The 19810-nt window shown below is 40.9% G+C and overlaps 1 protein-coding gene across 1 annotated transcript in view; it reads right to left on the minus strand.

Annotated features, from left to right (window-relative positions):
- The window catches only part of LOC310743972 (uncharacterized protein), a 32176-nt gene extending 13032 nt beyond the window's left edge, over positions 1 to 19144 (minus strand). Inside the window, exons 1-4 of the mRNA XM_083574758.1 lie at positions 19075 to 19144; positions 14550 to 14643; positions 12190 to 12290; positions 9825 to 9952 (exon numbers count right to left, since the gene is read on the minus strand). Of these exons, the coding sequence (XP_083430884.1) occupies positions 9825 to 9952; positions 12190 to 12290; positions 14550 to 14631 (311 nt within the window). The 5' untranslated portion in view covers positions 14632 to 14643; positions 19075 to 19144. The remainder of the gene's footprint in view (positions 1 to 9824; positions 9953 to 12189; positions 12291 to 14549; positions 14644 to 19074) is intronic.
- Between the last annotated feature and the right edge of the window lie 666 nt (positions 19145 to 19810).

Genomic DNA, 19810 nt, shown 5'->3' on the forward strand with positions numbered 1-19810 from the left:
CCTCAATCCAGCTAATGTTTGCCACCACTAAGTTCCACTGAAAGCAGGAGGGAGTGACATTCATATTTACTGATTTGTTCCAGTAGGGTTAAATGAGAGTTATGACTCACTCGTAGAGATGGGAGAATTTGTCAATTTCTGTTTCTTTTGGTTGCTGTTTTTTTCCAATCTGAAGTTCAGTTCTCCATATATCAGATCAGTTTCCAATTTTTAAGCAAGTAAGTCCTCATGAAAATTACTCGGCATTTTTATGCAAATGTCTCCCAATATGCACATTTTGGTATGCAATTTTGCCTAACGTATCCCTTCCGGCAAAGCAATTTTCTGCAATAAAATGCATTATGTTTTCAGCCATATATGCATTTTATGCACCTTACCCTAGGATATGCATTTTTGTACATGTTGCGTGGCTAGAAAACTGCACTGAAAAATTCAGAAACATGTTAATTAGGTAGGTTTACCTATAAATGTGAATTGAAATTTTCCCCATTCCTACTTACTAGTTATGCTTGACCTTAGCTGGATCAGGGCCTTCAGCTTTCTATGATGAGGTGGATTACTTAGTCTACCATTTACTCCTTAAGGCAATCTTTCTCTGATCCTACCAAAGGACCACTGCTTGTCCGTCCATTGGATTACTTGACAGCTTCTTAACACACAATGTGAGAAATGCAGGCACTGATAAAACCATTTGGAGCACAATTTGCCACGAATTCCTCCTATGCACACCCCACTGAAATGAATACTCGTACAAAGTTCCCATTCATTTCAATGGAGCTTTCAGGGGAGAACTTTCTGGTGGATTATACCCTTAGCTTTTATTACAACTTTTCCTTTCCAATTTTCTATTTGTAATGAGTGCATAAAAGATCCCCTTTTCACCCTATTGTTTTTGCTCTAAAAGCCACTTTATTCTTAATAAAAGGAATAATAAGTGCCAGTTGTAAAATAATTTGTCAATCACTTCCAGCACTTGCAATTGTAAAACACCTTTCTTTGGACCTCTCGGAGTGCTTTAGAAAAGATAAAAACAAATAAAATAAAATTACAATTACACTTAAATGGCAGAATTAAAATGATCAGTTTTAGATCACCTGAATTTTGTTGCTACCATTTGACAAGGGGAAATTGTTCGACTGAACTCCCTGGAAGGAGCTGAAATGCACAACAGTCTGGCCTATTCTGATCTTTGAATGAGCTTTTCCACAGGACCCTCATTAGGGACAAAGTTGAAGCTGAGCTGAAAAGCGCCTTATGCCCCTACAATTGAGGGCATTCAGTTGATTTCAAATTTAACTTCCCTGCTATTCCGTTGAGGTTCTTTTTCCTTTAAAGGAGTCTAATTGAAAAGAAGGGCAGAGTGAATAATTTCTAGGATTAGATGAGATAAACGAACTGGAGGATAGAATGGGTGCTATGGGGCGATGAGATTTTAAATTCCATGTTCACACACACAAAAATGTGTTTGTAGTCCATTGGGTCCTGAAGCTTGCAGTGCCCCATACACGGCTCTCCCTTGTTGGCAAGATGGGAGAGTGAGCACTTCCAGACAACCTGTTTATTGGGCAGTCAGCCCGAATTGTTTGCTGAGAGATTAGACAACGTTGGCTATTCGATGAGCATTCATTCTGGTTTCTTTGTGGGCAGGTTAGATGACATTGCCTCAAAGCAAGTGTTATCCTGCCCTTCCCACTGCATCCCACTGTCATTTCCCTTGTCACAAAAAGTTCACTTTTTTGGGGGGAGGAGCGAGTTTGTTGCACAACAGCTCAAAGTAAACTATAATCAGGAAATAGATGAAATTTGCTGGTCTAGCTGTACCTCCAGAGCAGTTTTAGCCTGCCAAATTGTAGGCCGATACTTCCAGAGGTTATCATGAAGGGCACCGTTAAAGTTTGATTTTAAAAAAACAAAAACAAAGCAGAAGTCTCAAACAGGCACATTGTCTTCCAAGATAATGAAACTTGTAGTCCAAAATGTCTTGAGGAAAGCTGCTCAAGATTATTCCAGCTATTAGCTGGCTACCAATATAATCTTTCTGCCCTGCAACTCCAGGTACTTTGGACTGCTACCAATTTTATGGGTACATTTCAGGCACAGATTGTTATGTAACATAGGTCTGGAGGCAGAATACACAAGCTCAAAGTTGATGAGCTACAATATGAAAATTTCCCTCAATTACCTGTGGGGTAAACCATATTTTACCGCCACTAATAATACTAATCATATGAAAAAGAAGACACATAACAGCAACAAGGCAAGGCAGAGATCAGTGTGAATTTCTTGCAGCCAGTTGAGACAATGGCGTTTTTATGATTAATGAGAATATTTTAAAGGCTGGTTCTTTATTTACAGGAGCAGCCAAATAATCACAAACATAAAAATGTAAAGATTACTAATTCTACAGCTGTACGGCACTGAAAACATTTCTTTAAAAAAATCAAGCATGCTCGTTCTATTAATAGTCCTTTTTAAACATGTTTATGTCAATTACTAAAACAAGATTGAACAATGTCAAAAAACATTACCGTTTAAAAACTGTCGTCTTTTCTGTGTTTTCATCTGCAAAGCATTAGGGTTTGTAAAATAGTTTTGACTGGGAATATGTATGCGTCGCCATGAAGACTTCCATATGTGCACAATGCTATTTGTGTATTGGATTGTGTGGTGCAAAAGTAAGGCAGCTGAGGATTTTCAAAAGGAATCTACAATTTGGGAGACAAACATCTCCACAGTGCAGGGCACCAGCAGGATAAAACTGAGCAACTGCTAATCAGAAGCATATTGTGAGGGGCTTGTCGAGGGCGCTGTGTGGAATCATGAGTTGCCTCGATTTGCTTGCAAATTGAAAATTGACCGTGTAACACACTTTCCCGTCCTGTGTAACATATTTCCTTGCTCTTCCATTGGGCGGCTTCACTCATGCCTATTCATCACTTCCTTGCTCAACATTTTTACAGCTACTCAGAAGTAATCCCTATTTATTTCACTGGCACTTACTCTCCCATAAGTGTGTTTAGGATTTATGACAGCCTCCGAGACTCGGAGCTTATGTGTAACTAGACTCCATTGAAAACTGTTGGGTTTGAGGTGAGGTGATATGAAAGGTCTCTCTAAGGCAATGGAAAGTCATCCTTGCCGCCACAGTTATCAAGTGTGAACCAGGCCATTGACTAGTCATTTGTCACTAGCATAGTGGAGTGAAAGACTTGGCAGCAAGCATTCTTGTTTCCCTTGTTGCTCAGAACCCAGAGTTAGTCATATCAATGACCCAATGAGGTAGCTTAGATTTACTTCATGGCAGAGTAGAGGTCTCAACCTGAGCTCACTCTGGACAATAGGGATGGGGGACACATGGCCTTCCAGATATTCCTGGATGACAACATCCTTGAGCATTGTCCATGCTAGCTGGGGCAGATGGAAGCTGGAGTTTAACATCTGGAGGGACAAGAGGGACTGACTATCTCTTACTGTGCTGTACCAGTGGAATTCTTGAGCATTGTTGAGATGTTATATTGACTACCAGCAATTCCTGTTCTTTTACATGAATGAAAAGACATGGATGGGTAGACAGACAGACAGACAGACAGACAGACAGACAGTAATTGAACAGAAACTTAGGTAAGCTTGTTCTGGATCTTGGTAGGATGCAGTTAATCACTAACTGTGTGTGCACATGTATGTGTATAATGTCTGGAATGAAATTTTAAGAAGAAACAAAAAAAGAAGAAAATTGGTGCATTGGCTCCTGAATAGCCAGGTTCCATGAGCTTGACAACTAAAGTTATGACTGTAGGTGTGTTCTCTCCCTAGAATAATTGAAAGTGAATTCAAGATTTATAAGCTCCAGAAATCCTGGCTAGAGCAAAGCTCAGGTGCGTAATCCACTGCTCAGTATTCAGGAAGAAAAACAACAACAACAGCAACAGATCTGTGATCCAAATGTCCCTGCAAATAAACCTTGAGGCAGAGTGAAGACTGGTAGCACGGATGATTTTCACTGTTTCACTTCAAAGGTTGTATAATATTTGAGCAGATTATATACTCTTTTAAGCAGCTAAGAAGGTTAGGTGATTTGGAGCGTGTAGTTTTATACCCATCGCTAACTCCAAGTTTAAAAATTTAAAATAGCACATGCCAGCTGACCTATGCCTCCATACCTTCATATGGCCAGTGGGGAGTAGGGTGGGGGGAGATGCACTACTGCCCATCTTGACCTCCATCAGCCCCACCATCCCAACACAGCAACCCTAACCCTAACCATTCCTAAATACGTGCTGAAAAAATATCCTGACAGCAGTGCTGTTAGGTAATTTCAGACTATGAACTCCATGATCTTACAGGGATGGATCCTCTCTTGTTTGTAACGCACATTGCTTTGCTTACTTCAAAATGTGGTACGCCAGCCTTGCTAAATTGGGGTGGGGTGGGTCATGGGCTTCTGCCTGAAACTTTGACCCTGTAAATCGTCAAACCATCAATTCTATCACGCGGGAGGCCACCTAAATTGTATAATTTGGCATATCAATTATTGGTATTATTAATTGTATTATAATTTGGCATTGTTATAATGTGGCTATTATCGTATTATTGTAATTGAAAACTAATAAAAATTATTATATAAAAAGAAAGTTTGACCCTGATAGCACCACAGTCTTCTGTCTGCATTATGCAGCAATCTGACACCCACTTTACAGCACAGCCAGCTAAAATGGGCATTCAATTCCCTGCACAGTTAAGGACAATTTTCAGTCCTGTGAATCATCCTTTAGTTGTTACTCCTTGAGCAGTATTGTTCAGAATTTCTTGGCTATTATTAGACCATTTATTTATTTATTGAGCATTCATTTGGATCCTTTATCTATATAATCACACTTCTTTCCCCTGAGTGATAAAATCCATTGAAAACAGCACTCAGAGATTTGAGCAAGGTATAGTTTTGTGTTGATAAATTCTACCTATGGCTGTATCTTTTCAAATACTAGTTTGAAATTCCTGCAGTTGTAATGACAAAAGACAGCACCATTAAAAAAAATGAAGGGTTTTTTTTAGCTCAAATGACAGTTATATAGAGGAAGTGATTATACATTTTAATAATTTTTTTTCTAAGAGGGAAAGACAGGAAATTAGACACCATATTAGTATAAAGACACTGTTATCACATCAAATGGTTCTTTTAAACTTCCTGATGTCCTCATTTAGTCTTACTGGTATACCCAGGAAGTTAAGGAATGTGTTATTATATGTTGTTATATTTGTATTCTACAGAGAAGGCTTAGATGCAATTGACTTACAGAAATAAGTCATTATTTTCCGTGGTTTCTATATAGTTGGCACTGACAATGATGTCTATCCTACCTAATAGGATCCCCAAACCAAATACAATTGTGTTTAAAGGAAAGAACTGGAAAATGGACCATTTTTCTTCTACTACTGAATCTAGACACACAAAGGCAAGATTCTCACCATGCTCAGTCATTTCCCCAGAGATTCTGGTTGCACGCTGGTCTTGGTATGGAAATCTTGGCTTGCATTAAGCAAACATTCGCCCATAAACATCTGAAGCAGAAACTTCTGGCTTAATGACAGTTAACAAACCAGGTTAATAAGCCAGGATCTGATCTGACTTGGCCTCAGGCACAGAAGTTCCATTTCCAAGGTTCCTCAGGGAGGACGATTAAACCATTTTAAGTCTCTATCATTGTAGTATGGATCACATAGGCAACACCTATTCCTCACTTTAACAAAGGGGGCACGGAAGAAGCCACTTCTTAAATGAAATAAAAATCTCTCCCCACCTGTTATGATTGGGTCCAACATTTTATGTCAGACTCCCAAATTGTCGCTTGTTTAAAGTGTCCATTTACTAAATGCAAATATTTGGAAAGGAATCAGCATATAATAAAACCTGTACTTTGACTTTGGGAAATTCATCACAGTAAAAACTGGAATAAAGAAAGGAAATAATAACTGAGGAAAATAATAATTGGAGCCATGACACACTGAGTCTCTTGTGTGGATTACAGTTCTTAAATAGGTCTATTAAGGTGGGTGGCATCTATAGCTAGCAATTCATCCATTGGGAGATTGAGACTTCAGCCTTGCTGCACTTAAGACATGGGCACAAAGTGGCCTCAACACCTCCTGCCCAATTTTTATCAGTTTGCGCCCCCATTGGACCACCCCTGTCATACACCTTACAAGCAAGAAGATGATTTCACTTTCAACGCTCATGAAATCTTCCTGTACTCTCCTTTTTAAAAATATAGATGACCCCATATATTAATATTTACATTTTCTTCTGCTTCATACTAACGTATCATGGTGGACAGAATGGAAAAGTCAACATTGCCAGGCTGATCTAAAACATTACACTTGCTCCACTTGTGACTATACTGCATTTTTGCCATCTGTTTCTTTCCATAATTAAAATCATTGTTGATTTTATTCTCTATCAGGCTCAGTATTGGGGAAATGTCATTTCCCTGCAACAGATGCTTTGAACATGTGGCTATTTACAACAACTGTGTCTTTTATTATTGCACAGTAAAACAATCATCTGGATGCAAATTCTAAAGGGGTGGCTATTCTAAGTCTGCTGCTGCAAAAACAAAGAAGAGTTGTGGTACCTTGCAAGACCAATAGTAGGTTGGCAGTGCAATTCAATGCATATTTGCTCAAAAATTAGCCCCATCATGTTCAGTGGGATTTACTGTCAGGTATGTAGATAGATAGACTTCAGTTCTCTATACATTTGCCTGGGGATAGGCCACAGCGATACTTGCTTCAGAGTAAGCACGGTTAGAATTGTAATGTTATTTTGGCACAAACATCTACATTCTACAGCACAGATTTGTATAACAATAAATCTGTTTGATATTAATCTGTTTAAGGTGTCACAAAATTCATTTTGTTATCTTCTCCTCACTTACCTGTGATTAAGCCCCACCAAACCCAGTTGGATTTACTTCTAAATAGGGATTGTGTTAATCTGTCAATTTTGGTTTCTCATATTTCCATATCAGTTTATTTGTTTGGCCCTCTTGAAATTTCATCATCATTTTAGGGCGAATTTCTCCAAATATTCACATTTTTGTATGCCATTTTGTCCAATGTAAACATTTTTGCAAAGCAATTTCCCCCAATGTAATGAATTTTTGTGTGTAAATTTCACTTATCTGAGCATTTTAATGCACACTTTACCCTAGACTACACAATTTTGCAAACACTGGTTGGTTGGAGAAACGCATTGCAAAATTCGGATTTTGAACAATGTCTGTGTTTCAGTTTATGTATTTGTTCAGCAAGTGCAACTTGGGAAGGTCTGTCTTTATGTGCGATCCGAATTCTAATTTCTCCTTCATCTTTGCTTCTGAGTAGACATGTATAATATTGTGCTGTTAGATTGGTATCTGCTCCCATTTATCAGCTTCTCGGCTTCCAGCCCTGCCACTGCAATAACTAGGGCGTTACCTTCATCTCCCAGGCACTAAGAGGTTTAGAATGTGCCTGGAGAGAGTTTAGGGTCTGGCAGAGTAGCTCATATCTGTTCATCTCCACAAACAATCCCTGTAAATTTAAAGCAGAAAAAAGGGGGGACCTGCTGCTGCCATTCAGCAAGGAGTCTATTATGAATCCCTAGGTGGCATGCAAAGCATTTAGACTCATTTCATTCATATGTCAGGTAAAGACTTTCATTTAGAAGTGAGATGAATACTGAATAATGGATCTTTTGAATAATGTAATTAAGAATTCATTAAAGCAGCCTTTTAAAACCCTGCAAAATGCAGTGCATGTACAGTATACCTCCCAGCCCTAAAACCAGGAAAATGCAGTATGGAATTAAAATGAATTAACAGGAGGGGGGGAAACAATGTAGAAAATGCTGTTTAGAAAATCCACCTTTTGAAGCTAAATGAACAATCGGTAAAACGACGCAGGCTGCTTTCTTTTCCCCTCCCACAGCTTGTGAGCTGTCAGAAAAGAGCTTGGTATTTAAGATGAGCTTATTCCGTGTTGGGACAGAAGGAACCAATCTAGTCGAGGTGGAAAGAAGCATCCTAATCCTAAATTACTGCAATGCCCTCGCAATAGTCCCCTATTTGGGGCAGATTTGGGGCCCTAGTTAAGGCCATGCAATTGAGACTTGGGTGATAAGGAGGCCTGGTTCCTTGGCTTCTCAGAAGAGTGGGTGTATGCATCTCCAACCCTTTGACACCACAGACTCCATCAGTGTTGAACCTCTTCTGACAGCCTCTTTGGCAGGCTAACCTTCTTCCTGCCTGTATCCCCTCTGATCATAAACACTACCTTGCTCTGCTCTGTTTGGCATGACCAAAGGACAGTGCAGAGGAATGTCTACCAGAACGGTTGATGCAAGGCTGAAGGTCAGGAATTCTGTTCTTCTGGTGAGGAGGGGGGCTTTTATCTAGCCTCCTCAAGCAGACTAGCCCATCTCAGTCACAGAAGCAGGGGCTTAACAAGTGGGCTTTGTTACCTCATCTTCCCAGAGCGAGACTAGGGTGGTCTTCCGTCCATCCTTTGGTGAAATAGCAAGGATGTGGATGGGGAAAGAGAGGCTTAGAAACCTTTGGTGTGTTTAGTCAGGTGAGTTGGCCATTTATGTACCTGGTGGAGCAACAGAAGGGTGGGTCAGGGCAGTGGTGTGTCAAAGGAAGTAACTGGTTTTGGTAGAGTGTACGGGAGTTATTTAGTTATTTCCATTTATGAATTAGTAAAGGTAAATTACTACTGCTAGTAGTAGTAGTAGTCTACAAAGGGTTCAAGGCCATCTCTATCCCAAAACTGTGACAGAAACCAGACTGATATGGATCCAGGTGATCAATTTCATCCAAAAGTGCCTGGCTATGACTCAGAAATGGCAAATTAGAGACTGGCCTTTAGTTGCCAGTTTCAGCAGAGTCCAATGATGGTCTTTTAAGCAACGGATTGACCACTGTCTCTTTCAAGGCAGCTCAAAGACGCCTCTCTATCAATGAGGCCCTAGCCACCATATTGACTTGGCTAGAAAAAAGTTGGCTGATATCAGCTATGAAGTGCAATGGTCACTCCCTCCTGGTACATATCAGACAGGCCCTGCTTCTTTTGTCCAAGACCTTGCTTTTTCAACAAGCCTTTTAAGCAGAGACCTTTATTCCAGTCTGTATTGGGCCTCCAATCGTTTTCACATCATTATGTGTATGTGTGTGTGTGTGTGTGTATAAGAAACTGTATAATTGTTTTTATAGCTGATGCTTTTATTGTGAAACTGCTTTTGAGATATTTGATGGGAAGCAATTAAACCACAGAGCCTAGGACTTGCTGATCAGAAGGTCGGCAGTTCGAATCCCCGCGACAGGGTGAGCTCCCGTTGCTCGGTCCCTGCTCCTGCCAACCTAGCAGTTCGAAAGCGTGTCAAAGTGCAAGTAGATAAATAGGTACCGCTCCGGCGGGAAGGTAAACGGAATTTCCGTGCGCTGCTCTGGTTCGCCAGAAGCGGCTTAGTCATGCTGGCCACATGACCCAGAAGCTGTACGCAGGCTCCCTCGGCCAATAAAGTAAGATGAGTGCCGCAACCCCAGAGTCGGTCACGACTGGACCTCATGGTCAGGGGTCCCTTTACCTTTACATTAAAGGAAGGAGAGGAGGAACAAGTCCTTATTGAGTGTCCTAGACTTCTCTGAGTACCTGAATAAATGATTTGACAATTAACAGATGTGCATGGATTAGCCGCATTACTGCATAAAGTCTACACTCTTCTGCCCATGTAATAGGTTGCCACAATCTATACTTGGGGGGGGGGGGAGACGACCCAAGAAAAGTACCTTGACATGAGGATGCTAGTAGGGTGGACTTCCAACCCTTTGTGTATTCCCTTTATCTTAAAAAGGTCATGCATTCCGACACCAGTTTCGACACCGAAGTAGATCCGGAACTCCATTTGAGCATTTGACTATAGGAAGTTAAGAGAAAAGATAATTAATGAACAGGCAAATGTAGCTGAAATTCTCTGATAGCGCATGTAGTTAATCAATTGCCATATGTGCCACTCAGACTAGGCTGAGCTGCAGGCAATTCTTTCTTCTTATGGTTAAGAGACTGGAGTATGCCTTATGCAGCTGAGAAGCCAACCGGGCCCAGAAAGGTTCCACAAGCCAGCAGTCATAGAAGCAATGTTGTAAAGAATAAAGCCCAGAGCTAGAAATTAGTCAAAGGGGGGTGGGAAGCTATGATATGTTCTACATTACAGTTTTTATTCTGTTTGGGAATCCACTTCTGAATATTTCAGGCAGGCAGCATCTCACAGCTCATCTACATATCCACTGAGAAGCGCTGAGCGGAAAAAAATTACTCTTTGTTCTCAAGTACAGAGCTAAATTGGCTCACAACTCAGCGCTATATTTTGGCTCCTAAAAAAACAGCATGAAGTTCATGATGATTTTAGAAAAGCCTCTAATCTTTGCTCTTGTTAAACTAAACTGAAGGAATTATCATATGGAATCTATTCAAATGTCGGCATTAATAACACATGGCAAATTGATATTTTATTCCATCCAACAGTGATGCTCTATTTTATGTTATTTTATGGCCCTTTATTTATTTAGCAGTTGTCTCCTGTAATTTTAAGGGCAACTGTTTCAGATTATGCACAGCCTGGCTCTGGGAAATAACTGGAAATCAGACTTTAGTCTGTGCAATCAGTATCCTGTTTTCTCTTTTCATCTTGTCCACCTCTGTATATATCTGTCTCCTTGTCGATCCATCTCGACATTTTAAAATATGCTGCTCTGCCTTGGCATTAGCAGATAATGCCAATTAAATCAGGGAATGGATCCCGCACTGAAACTGCATTTATGACAGTGGGATTGTGAGACTGTAAAAATATCACCTATCAGTTTCAATTAAAAGTTTCAATATTTAGCAGTGTTTCCCTCCCCTCTCTTACATATTTAATAGTAGTCCATTGCATCTTAGGCCATGAACTAAAATGCTCCATTACATGGGATATAAACAAATATCCCAGAGATCAGTTTATTTGAACCTAAATAAAAGGGGGAAATAATGAATTTTGTGAATGAAACATTACATTTGATTGCTTGAATTTAAGAGAAAGGCAGTGCGTTTTAAAAAAATAAATGGGAGTGGCCAGCTGGAGCAACTTTTGTCAGGAAAATATTGCTCTAGAAGTGGATGGTTCTTGCAAGGCCATAAAAGGCCATTTCAGACCCTCCAAGTGTCCCTGTTTTCCAGGGACGTCCCTGATTTAGAGAAGCCATCCCAGTTTCTGTTTTGATTGTGGAATGTCCCGCTTTTCCTTAGGATGTCCCTATTTTCACTGGAGAAATGTTGGAGGGTATGGGAGGATGTCCCTGTTTTCATTAGAGAAATGTGGAGGGTATGGAATTATCCAACTCCCGAACTATCTGTGTAAATGGCCTTTGTGGGTAAGCCTGAGCAGTCTTGGAACTATTGGATAGGGAAGGGGAGAGAAATTTAACTCTCTGTGTCCCTTTCACAGCCTTGACAAAAATCACCTCTTCAAAGCTACTGTTTATATTTCAAGGGAACCTCCCATTGACTCCAATCAGGCTTTGCCAGTGGTTTTTGTTTTCATAACAGAAAAAAAATGTCTTGCATTCTCACAATTAACATCGCATCTAGTTTGGCTTTCAGGGTATCGATGCAGCTGAAAAGCATCAAGAGCACATTGTCAAGGGCAATGGGTAGGCAGACTTGGAAGCAGCCAGGTGGTGGCTTTGGAGAATGGCTTCAAGAAACCAGTCACATAGTAGGGCAACTCTCTTCAATTTTGTCTTTCGGTTTCTTCTCATTTTTAGCTGCTTGAGAATGCTGATAAATGAAACATCCATGAAAGACAGAGTCAGTATGAGGCGAGAGGCTCTCTTGTCAATGGGGCATTCTGTCATGCCCTCTGGAAATTAAATTAGCTGCCCAATACATTTGGATTTGATCAGCTATGAGATCTCATGTGAACAGGTTCGTGCCTTTCCACCCACCCTTCAAAATAGTTTGTTAATGCTGGATAAGGCAATTGGGCTCTGGGCTTTCACAATCTTAAAGCTCTTTCAAACAGCAGCTTCAATGCCCTGGCAGCAGTTCAGCATCAGAAAGTAATCTTAAGGTTGTGACATGAACTAACAAAAGGCAGGCAGGTAGCGTTTCGCTCACCTTGTTGTGCTGAGCTAGAACTGTGGTCCACTGATCTATGCGCAACTCTGTGTTCTTCAATGACTGAGCATGAGGGGACGACTTGAAAGTACAATAGTTCCCTTTAATTTGAAGAAATTTACAGGTGTTCAGTTATTCCTTCTAACCCTTAAACTACTAAACTGTTTTCTGTCACTTTATTTTAACAAATGTAATTATAAGTTGGTGCTTTGATTATTCATTTTTCTCCTTGGTGTTACACACCTTCCCCACCCATGACATTAGTAGTGAGTTGTCACAAGATACATGTGAACACCAGTAAGTGTCACTGCAAAAATAAACAGAGCACTTGAATTTCAAGGTTACCAAACCTGATGCATCCTGGATTGACAGATTATCACAGGAAATTGCCTTATACTGAGACAGACCATTGGTTCATCTAGTTCAGTACTGGCTATGCTGATTGGTAGTGGCTCTCCAGGATTTCAGAAAGGGGTCTCTCTCAGCCCTACCTGGAGAAGATGGGGGTTGAACCTGCAACCTGCTACATGCTCTACCGCTGAGCTCTAAACCTTTCCCAAGGATAATCTCCGGTGGGGACATGATGTTGTCCTAAACAAATGCCATTACTTGTTTGTGTGTCATTATTTGTTTCTTTTTTTAACACACGTGTCAGGGAACTGCCATCAGCTCAGAGGCGAGAGGTGGAAGGGCAGTTGGGTTACAGGGAGCCTCCGAAGATCGTGCGAAGCAGCTCTTCCTCCAGAGAGGAGGGAGGCCCCGCCTCCAGTGGGGAAGGGATGCAGGGCTCGGAAGATGCTAGAGAGAGCCGCAACACCGAGCCTCAGCAAAGCCGGGGGTGGCAGGTGCCCCTTTGCCCACGCCCTCTCTGCGCAGTCAGTTTACGCACAGAGAGGGAAGGTGTAGGATGGGGGTGAAAAGATTGCTCTGCTGGGGAAAGTTTAAGGACCGCCCACTCCCAGATTCTGCTAGCGATTGAGCAGACATGGACTTGCGACGCTCTGCTCTGTAAAGGTTTTGTACAGATAATAAAGCCTGGAAAAGACCGGTGGGAGTCTTGCCTGTTCGCTCTCGAGCAACCACGCCGGCACCTGACAACACGTATTGTGATATGTTTGTATCTTTCTTTCCTATTGTATGCAATTAGACACACACACACGTGTAGTATTTTTCTAGAAAAAGAGGTGCCGGAACTCACCATGAATGCCTCCCTTGATCTCTTATAATGGCAATGGCACCCAACTGAGAGGTGCTGGAACTGAGTTCTGGCAAGTTCCAGTGGGGAAAAAGCTGTGTGTGTGTGTGTGTGTGTGTGTGTGTTTGTGTGTGTGTGTGTGTGTGTGTGTGTGTGTGTACGCCATTCAGACAGCCTAAAAATACATATAAAGAAATTTGTCAACCTGTGATACTGTTACACACATGTTGCTCACAGCTAAAGAGATATTGATGCTGCCATCTTTGATCCAATTGTTTGACAGACATAGGCAGAGGGGAGGCCCATAGGTAGGGTTCTCCCTCTCCAATTATTTTGGGGTCTGCATGTGGAAAGGAGAATAACCTGAGCAACTGTTTGCATATGAATGACCCATCCCTGAGATCTATTATCGGAGGTCTACTTCAGTGTGCAGATTGTTCTTGCTGGATCTGGGTGAAAGATGCAATTAGATAATTTTAGTCTCCAGGCTTAATGGTTTTATGGGAAGGGAATATTATCTGGATGGCAACATGCATAGCCCCATGTTCTTCCGAATGTGTTAAGCCAGCCCAGCTGCATTTGGACCTCCTATAGTTTCTGCTGTCTGGGGTGCAGGATATTTACCATCTAGACTAAGGTACATCTTCTGCCTGAATACCCACACTGTAAATAGGTTCACTCATTAATTTCAAGGCACAGTTAATCCTGATCTGGTATTTCTTATGTTTGACTTTCAGCCACAGGAATATAACAGTAAGAATAGTTAAAGGATAGGGTTCATTTTCTGATAGTATGCAACACAGTGAAAACCACATTGCCTCTTGGTAGTTAGCAGTTCCGAGTGTCTGTAACAAGAGAACTCATAAGTTTCTCTGCAAAGCCCAAGAAAAACTGGCTCCTCTCAAACATAATACGTTCAATATTTTTACATTCTCCAGTTCCTTGAAACCCAAGTATTTACTGTTCTTTGCTTCTTACAGTCATGATGTTAGTATAAAAGGTTGTGCCTCCAGATCTTCAGCATTACATTGTTTTATGTAATTATGTAAACATAGCCCATCAAGGAGTTTCTTGAAAGGTTTCGAGCTGATGTGGCCATTTTGAAAGGAGACTTGTGGACACATAACATTTCCTGGGCCAAACCGTAACAGAGAAACATACTCACTTCGAGCCTTTGGGGGCATCAGCAGCCAATAGCAGCACGGTGTTATTTCATGATCTCCTGCATACTGGCTCATTAGTAACATGAAGACTTTGCTCTGGGAAAGTAAAATTTAAGCAATACATTTCATAGCACACTTCTTATTTCTTAACGGGAATTTCTTTTTCCTAAAGAAAAACAGTAATCTTTTGTTACCACAAATATAGTTTTGATGGTCACTGTGAAAGCAAACCAATAAGCCCACTCATCTCAGTTCTCCTTTAGAGAGACTTTGTAGTCCAAGCTTGTACATTTGCCAGAGAACATGGCAAAGGTTATGCATGGGCTCGTTTCAGTATATCACTCTATCTGTGATTTTTAAGCATGTTGCTAAATGTGCTTTTGAGGATTGGCCTAGTGTTGTCAGAGCTGATCCACCCAGCAGGCAAACTTCAGTGAAGGCCCCAGGAAGTGGAGGGTCAGGGGCAGTAAATGTGTATGACTAAGGACTCCACTCACTGGCATCTCCCACTGATGCTGCCCCCCCCCACTCTTCCTCCTTACCCCACTTTGATCTGTTGGAGCATCAAGGTGATTGATGGGCCCTTCTTGCTCTGGGAAGCGAATGAGATGATAAAAGGGCTTTGGGGGTTGACTGTTGTTTGTGCAGATTAGCATGTGGAACGCCCTCCCATCAGATGTCAAGGAGATAAGCAACCTTTAGAAGACACCTGGAGGCAGCCCTCTATAGGGAAGTTTTTAATGTTCAATGTTTTATTATCTTTTTGTATATGTTGGAAGCCACCCAGAGTGGCTGGGGCAACGCAGTCAGATGGGTGGTATACGATGTTGGTGGTGGTGATTGTTGTTGTTAAAATAATATTTTGTTAATTTCTGCTGACCTCATAAGATTGGCATTATGTATTGTTGCTCCTTGGGTGAGAAATATATATAAATCATCACAGTTTAGTACATTTTAGACTCTTCTTAGAGGTGTGACTATGGACTCTTCCAGGTTGGACGTGACTGTGGGTGTTGTCACGATGAGCTTCCACACAGCAGAATTTATCACTACACGGGTGTATATTACTAAGAAAGCCATGCATAGGTTTGCACCATGTTTCTTTTGTGCCAATTGAATAAGCAGTGGAGTCTAAGTGGCCAGATCATTTCTGCCTGGTATCCTTTGCTGAACAGATGCCAATGGGCATTAATCCATCACTGCCTAGCACATAACTCCAGTTCTCAAAAGCTCACACCAGCTACCCATATGAGATCATGCCTAGTTCAATGTTTTTGTTTTAATTTACAAGGCCTTTAACAACAAGGACAACCTGCTGGACTTTAATTTCTCATAATATGTTTGGTTTATATGATAAATTGGTCTATAGAATTATATAATCCTTATATCCCTGCTCAGTCACTGAGATTTTTTTGGGGGGGTCACACTTAGTGGCCCACCATAGGTCAGATATGTGGCTCATATCCACTAAGACCCATGCATTCAGTATTGTGGGTCAAATTCTATAGAACTCCTCATGGCTGAGATTAGACAGGCCCCTTCCCAATTGAACTTTTGGGGCTTACTGAAGACCTTTTTTTTGTTTTGTTATTATTATTCCAGCAGGCATTTTAATTGAAATCTGTTTGGTGTCCGCCCCCCGCCCCCCATTTTAACCAATTTTTATCATTTCTGTATTTTATTTCTTATACACTGTTCAAAGACCACTGTAGTTAAGTGGTATATAAATTATTTAAACAAATAAAAAAATAGAGCGCCATGCTGGCTTATTAGATAGCTAGAATCTGATAGCACGTACTTATGTGCCAGTATATTAGCTCATGTGTTGAGTCACAACAATCTCTCAATTTAGGCCTTGAGAGAAAAATTCTCCACAGCCAGCTTCTTGTGGTGGAAGGGAAATGAGTGTAACAGGGACATCTCCTATGTTCCCCATTGCTATGGTATGTATTACAGCAAATTTATCTGAGGAGCACAGGACATAAACCAAAACATCTCTAATTGTTTAGTAATGGCAGTCGATTCTCTGACAGAATCACCTCATCTTTTCTATTAAGAGGCATTATAGTGTGCAGATAATCTCAGTGGAATAATGCAGTGGTGCAGAGGGGCAATAAATCAAATGATAAATTGAGTGTAACGTCGATTATGCTAGCTATGCATAGAAATATATACATTTGATGGTCATTATGACACATGAAATGTTCAAGACCAAGAGTGAAAAATACATTTCAAATTCTCTATATGGGAAAACCTGACAATGATCTGCAGTTTGTGTCTAGCATTAAATTCTATAAATCTGTCAGTGTTTTCCGCGCTGAAAGCCTGATTCTAAACGGAAAGGTCATTATCATTATTAAGTTTTATAAGAAAATCAGTACGTGTACTGGTATCTATTTAATAACTGAGACATCATGAATGTCAGACTTAACACACTTTGCTGGGTGCTAATAACTCTTAAAGTGTACCCTTGACTCGAGTCGAAGGCAGTATTGGAAATTTTATATTATCTGAACTGCCTGGTAGCATTTAAACGTACTTCCTTAATAGCTACGTAAAAATATAGTGACTTCACACAACTTTGGCTGCTTTGAGGCTAGCACCAAAAGGTTATACTAAACATTTTACCTCTTCCCCTCTCTCACCTCCAGTTTCCAAAGACAGTAATACTTGGGCACAGCCATTTATTGTATTTAATGGTTATTTAAATTTCACCTAGGTGAATTGTGCCTGCTACAAAATGCCTGCACCTACGACGGCAATAAAATGAAGGCTTTTATAATCAAAAGAAGTGCCCAGCACAGCAACGATATTTTCATCATTGAACAAATATAACTTTTTGACATTTCCATGGTGGAATTGGTGTGGTGTACCCTTAAAATATGTATTTATTCAAGGTTGCCCCCCCCCTTAAAACTTTTGTAATTTTTGCATTATATGATTTTCTAATTCCAATCCAGCGATAACCAGTGATAACTTGTTTCTTTTTCTATTATATATTTAAATTAAAAATAAGGAGATGTAGTTTCTATTAATGAGTTTTGTAGGGGTCTTTTAGTATTATGTCCCTAGGCGACTTCCTTCCTCAGCATGAAGTCCTCATAAGAGGTGCTTGTGCACCTGATTAATTCATAAATGGTGTTGAGGGCTGCATATTTCCACAATCCTTGTTAAATCATGGAACTCTGCTATTTCTCTGTAGGATGCATTGCAAATTGTGATGCCCACATTATGCACCTAATCATACCATTCTGTGTCAGCACCAAATTTCCCAAGCATTCTCATTTATATGACATCCATCTCAGGAGCTGGAAAGTCAAGGTCCATCAGTAACATTTATATCAATTGTGAAGAGACAATACATTGCTGAAGTGTAAAGCAGACAGTTTAATATATCACTGATAAAGCAAGAGGAACACTGTATTTAATGAGTGACCAAAACTAAGATGGTGTTGTGTGTATGTGTATATATATATCACACAAACAAGTGCTGACATGCAGAATAAATTGGGCACGACCCCCATAAAGATGCACAAAAGTAACAGCAACCTTGTGCAGTTTTGCCCCCTTCTGAAATGGACAGTTTATTTACATGATACTGTCATTAGCTGCCTTGTCTTTCACTTTATCTCGGCTCTCTTTCATTATGCCCTGAAATCAGGGGTGATAAGGAAGCTGCCACCTGTTAAATAAAGGCGTGGGGAGATAGCCAATATTTTTGGCACCCCACTTGTGCAAATCGGGCTTCCTCTCCTCGCCTGCAGCCCCCTGCTCAAATCTCCTAGGGCCTTCTGGCGGTTCCCTCACTGCAAGAAGTGAATTACAGGGAGCCAGGCAGAGGGCCTTCTCGGTAGTGGCACCCTCCCTGTGGAACACCCTCCCACCAGATGTCAAGGAAATAAACAACTATCTGACATTTAGACGACATCTGAAGGCAGCCCTGTTTAGGGAAGTTTTTAATGTTTGATCTTCTATCGCATTTTTAATATTCAGTTGGGAGCCGCCCAGAGTGGCTGGGAAAACACAGCCAGATTGGCGGGGTATAAATAAATTATTATTATTATTATTATTATTATTATTATTATTATTATTATTACCTCTGCGGAGTATGGGGACCCTCTGAAGCTGATTGGGGGCACAAGGGCTGCAGGGGAGTCTATTGCATCCCCTGGCATGTCGTTGGCTCTCACCCAGAATGAAAGATATCACAGCGTAAGTTTAACATGCTGCTTTATTGATGATTTGTGAATTAATTAGAAGGCATTCATAAGTCTGAATCCACTTAAATTGTTTTTTAAAATATCTCGTTTTCAAACATTGTATTTCAGAAGGTACGATCCATAGTCAGTCAACTGGTTTCTCTTCATCATTCCATGCCTGCGTCAAGAATGAACAGTGACTTGAGAGGACGTGTAAAGACCGTCCCTTAATCGTCACTCCTCAATGGATTGGATCCAGAATGTTCATTAAACTTGGTCCCCATTGGCAAGTTAGTCACGACATAAGTCTCATTATTTATTTACTCACAGCATTTGCCTGTTGCCCCCTACAACAAAATTCTTTGGGCAGCTTACATCTGCTTTCAGTTGGAACTAAGCCCAACTTACCAAGTCTAGATCCAAGCCTACACATTTGGGAAGATTCAGGCAATCATCTTGACATCATAATGCATTGCGGTGAGGAATGCAGAGACTTAGTTCTTGACCATATATGACCATTGGAATGAAACCAGGAACATTGTCAGCAGATTATCATAACCTCCAGTGGTTTCCAGAACAAGAGAAGTGTGGCTACACATCAACTGCACACACTAAGCACATCATTCTTTCCTTCCTGGCAGTGGCAGGCAGCTAGTACATGTCCCTCCAGTTTTTTCTGTTACAGTCACCACTTGGGTGAGGTCCAGGAACAACATGCTGCTCCTTAGATTCATTCTGAGCATCAACAGTGAGACTTAAATATGTACTGGGGTCCCACCAGACTAGATGTAATTTTTTAAAAAATTGCATGTTTGTTTTGCAACATGTCGTTGACAGAGTAATGTGTTGTTGTTGTTGTTGTTGTTGTTGTTGTTGTTGTTGTTGTTGTCTAGTCGTTTAGTCGTGTCCGACTCTTCGTGACCCCATGGACCAGAGCACGCCAGGCACTTCTGTCTTCCACTGCCTCTCGCAGTTTAGTCAAACTCATGCTGGTAGCTTCGAGAAAACTGTCCAACCATCTCGTCCTCTGTCATCTCCTTCTCCTTGTGCCCTCCATCTTTCGC

The sequence above is a fragment of the Podarcis filfolensis genome (assembly GCF_964270895.1).
Source record: "Podarcis filfolensis genome assembly, chromosome: 10".
NCBI classification, from domain to species: Eukaryota; Metazoa; Chordata; class Lepidosauria; order Squamata; family Lacertidae; genus Podarcis; species Podarcis filfolensis.